Source organism: Triticum urartu, chromosome 7A (assembly GCF_056163025.1).
Source record: "Triticum urartu cultivar PI428250 chromosome 7A, HENAU_Tu73, whole genome shotgun sequence".
NCBI classification, from domain to species: Eukaryota; Viridiplantae; Streptophyta; class Magnoliopsida; order Poales; family Poaceae; genus Triticum; species Triticum urartu.
In genome coordinates this window covers 384,998,993-385,003,285 of record NC_141879.1, presented here as the reverse complement: position 1 = coordinate 385,003,285, position 4,293 = coordinate 384,998,993, and the positions used below count along the sequence as shown (strand labels likewise).

Genomic DNA, 4,293 nt, shown 5'->3' with positions numbered 1-4,293 from the left:
TGATAGCCCCACCATCTTTGCGAATACCTTCATACCTATTTGAGACTAGTTATCCGAGTATTGCCGGGCTTCGTGAAAACTTGTGCACCATAGTGATACGATATCATATTGTTGCATCATTGGATATATCATATAGTGAAATTGTTTACTCCCGTGCATATCTTGTGATACTTATCTCATGTTTGTGGTTGAGGCTCAATAAGAAAAGTGGAAAGGAATAAGAGATCAAAAAAAGCTTTTAAGCAAGAAAGAGAATGATCATAAGCTTATAAGCAAAGAGTTGAGCATGATAAGAGATACTTGTGCATGAGGATACATGGAATAGGAAACATTTAGCTTGCATACATATAGGTTGGTGCCAAGTGGTGAATCGTGCCCAAGTGTGCAATCAAGCTAGTGCTCTCCTAGTGTTTGTGCAACACGAGCATTCGTCTTCATTACGCAATTTTGTATTGCTCATCCCTATAGTTGCACAAGCCCCATTATCCCACCGTGTGTGTTTCTTTATTGCCCTCCTCTATATTTGTGATCAATTGCTTTGCATTTTGAGTCCTTTGGATTTATTTCAACATTTACAATATCTTGGACTTCAATTTGCATGAAATTTGTGCCACTTGTCCTAACCAAGCCACTCGATAAGCTTTTACTTGTAGGTGCGAGTGAACAAGTCCGGTACCAATTCCACTATTATTTCATCTACATTGAGTGATACGAGATACATCCTCAACATTGGGAAAAGGTAGCTTGGTATTGTTTATCTCATTTCCTACTCACCTTCGCTCGAGTCTTGTGATGGATAGGCAAAGCACATCATCTCCGGTCTACAACCACGATGATGAGTTCGATGCTATGAAGAACTTCATCGGCGCCAAGATGGACAAACAAATGGAGGAGCTCAAGGCCCTCATCAAGAACCGCAAGCAGTCTTCCTCATCTTTGAGAAGACACTCAAGTGCAAAGACTCCCAAGCTACCATCTCCAGCAAGTACACACAAGCATCGACATCGACATGACCATGAAGAGCGAGCTTCAGGCCAGTCGTTGGCTGCTCTGCCAACCCCGTGCACACGGGCCCTCGACCCCCGTGCACACAGGACCCCGTGCACACGGCCTCCTGCACCCCCGTTCACATGGGCTATACAGTACAGCGACTTCGACTACAAGGCTGCGGCTCCTTCAACACCTTTGGCATCTTCGCCAAGTGACTTCAAGGCATCTTCGCCTTTGGATGTACGACATCTTCGCCTACTCCACGAGCTCAAGTCCACTACTCCCTCGAGCTACTACGACCTCGACACCAACAACGAGATTCCTTTCTATGGGACTCTAGAACCCGAGGAGTATCTCGAGTGGGAGCGTTTGATGGACGACTACCTCAAGCTACATCAAGTCCCTCCCGGAGATCAAGTGAAGTGCGCCTCAAGAAATTTCCACGACTACGCGTCCACATGGTGGCTTCACACACCTTCGGAGAGCTACGACATGAGTTGGCCCAAGACGAAGAAAGCTATGCGGCGAGAGTTTGTGCCTTCCACCTACACAGAACATCTTCAACGCCAATTGGAGAACACCATAAAAGGATCCATGTCCCTCAACGAGTACTTCAAGAACACGAAGGAAGCCTTGCGACGTGCCGGCGTGGACGACCCCATTTGGATGAAGTTCTACTTCATGATGGGATTGAACAACAACATCTCCAAGACTATCTTCCTCGAGAACTACAAGTCCCTCGACGACAACTACATTGGTGCTCTCAAGGCGGAGCAAGAATTCATGAAGGCCAACTATACTCGACCCCGAGCTCACTTCGCACCGACCATGCTACAAGATGGCGAGAGTGATGATGTGCCATCTTCGGCCTTCATCCATGACGAGAGTGATGATGTGCCATCTTCATCCTTCATCCATGGCGACGACTACGAGATGGTTGAGCATGGGATTTTCCCTTCGACCACGGCGACGTATGATGACTTGAATGACTTCTGCCACCACATTGAGAGTGAGAGTTACTTCACCACTAGCCCCATATATGACGAGTTGCCCCAATTCCCATGTGAGGACAGCCACCACCACCAGCACTTGAGTGATTTGAGTGACTCCACCATATGTGACATTGAGTTCACCTACCTTGAGGGAGTGAGTGAGCCACCACCACATAGAGAGAGTGAGGTAGTTGATGATGCATATGAGGCCATTTCTCTTTCTAACAACATAACCTCTACCTATATTGTGTCTTCTCATTTGGTGCTAGGTCCCATCTATGATGACGTGTCGATCTTCGATGACTTCGTCCTTCCTTTGGACAAGACGATGGCCATGGTGGAATATGATGCACCCCCACATGGTTCCATCAAGATGAAGATGACCACCATTTGGTATTTACCACCTCACCTACACCACTTGAGTGGAATGAACAAGGTACCCATGAACACTCGTCAACCTCACAATCCCATGAGTTGACGAAACGAGCTCTAGAGAGCAATGATGACTTGGGATCCCGTGGATTGTCCTTACCACCACTCCCTTCGCGTAAAGACTTCGCACATCTCTACTACACAGCCCTCACATGGTTATGGGTTATTTACCACTTCTCACTTTATGCCCATATTGCCATGTTCACTTTGCATGGTATGCTCATTCCTATGCCCTCGCCATGCACTTTTGTGACCCATGCTTTGCATTACACATGATGCTTGATTCTAGTACTTGTATGTGTATTTGCAAGCTTGGCGGAGATATCACTTGTTATTGCCATGTTTACTTTGTGCCCCATGCCTATGATGATACTATGATCTTGCTTTGTGTTCGTGCTTGCGATATGTCATGTGCATTGCCTATATCCACTATTTTCTCACATGAAATGATTGCCATCATTTCCTCTAGTGTGTTGCATCTTCGCTCCACTAGTTTGCACGGCATGATTACCATGATTAACTTGTTTGCATCACACATGTTGAACAATTGTTCTTTCCGTTGTGTTGAGTGCCACGATATCTTCACTCCACCCTATGCACATTATGCTTGGATTGTCTTGCACTTGCCCCATGTGTTTAGACATCTCATTATATTTGGTGTTGTGAATGATTCCTATACATACCATAGACCGTTTTTTGAGTGCTTTATGCATGCTTGCTATGACCTCGAGGTAGATGCTTGTTCACTTGTCACACATATTAGCATCTTCACCTCCCATTTGCATGCTTGTTTCCATGATGTCCTTGATTGTGCTCAACTTATATGCTTAAATGCCATGCCACACTCCTTTGTCAAACCATATGATATGCTTGATGACAACACTTGTTGGGTGAATCACATCTTGAATGCTTGGTTTTGCTCTTACGCCAACCACATTTTTTTCCAAGTGCTTGTTATCTTTGCTCCTTTTGAAGGAATTACAAGACGTGCGACATTGGTGAGTTCCCATTTGAAACTACAAGATGATGAATGCTTGGTGATCGTCAACTTCTACACGGCAACATCATCTCTTTCCCATGGTGATTTGGATTTCGATCTGAGGTCGGATCTTTCCCAAGGGGGAGGGGATGATGCGGAGCATCCTATGGACATCACCATGTCAAGAGTCCATTCCACAAGTGACACGTGCCACATCTACTTCATACATACAAAGGTGAATCATCTCCTTTACACATGTCCACTTGTACCTTTCGAGGATGGTGTACTACTTGACCCCTCTCTCGTGTGCATACATAGGTGTGAGCTTGAGCTACACATTCATCAAGGAGGAGTCCAAGAAGAAGAGAACATCTACACCATCCAAGAGGGAAGCCTGGAAGCGGAGACGGAAGCGCCAAGAAGAAGGCAGAAGCTCCCAGGCAACCCCGTGCGCACGGGCCCCTCCGACCCCGTGCCCATGGGCCTCCCAGGCTGGTGGTCCTGAAGACCCCATGTGCACAGGCGTGTACCGTGCCCATGGGACCCCCGTGTCCATGGGCCCCACGGACCCCGTGCGCATGGGCTCATGCATCAGGTCTCTGGATACCCGGTGCGCACAGGCTCCACTTACCCCGTGCACACGGGGCCCCCTGTGTGTGGCTGTTGGGCTTGGCCCTTGTATTCCCATCTCGTCCCTACTTACCCCTTCATCCCTTGGACCTATATATACTCCCCTTCCTCCTCCATTTAAGCAAAGCTAAGAAGAGACACAAATCATAGAGCTTAGCTCATGTACCTCCCCTTGTGGGATTCCTCTTGAGAGAGAAGGCTCCATCAGAGTACAAGACCTCCATTGGAGAAGATCCCTAGGGATGCAAGCCCCCCTTTGGGGAAGGATAT

At 47.2% G+C, this 4,293-nt stretch overlaps 1 protein-coding gene across 1 annotated transcript; it reads left to right on the top strand.

The window, feature by feature from the left end:
* Nucleotides 1–792: 792 nt before the first annotated feature.
* LOC147959681 (uncharacterized) lies at nucleotides 793–3,898 on the top strand. Its single transcript, XM_087532816.1, has 3 exons — nucleotides 793–1,884; nucleotides 3,390–3,412; nucleotides 3,712–3,898. Exons 1-3 carry the CDS (start codon nucleotides 793–795, stop codon nucleotides 3,896–3,898), a joined length of 1,302 nt encoding a protein of 433 aa, XP_087388942.1.
* Nucleotides 3,899–4,293: the final 395 nt, after the last annotated feature.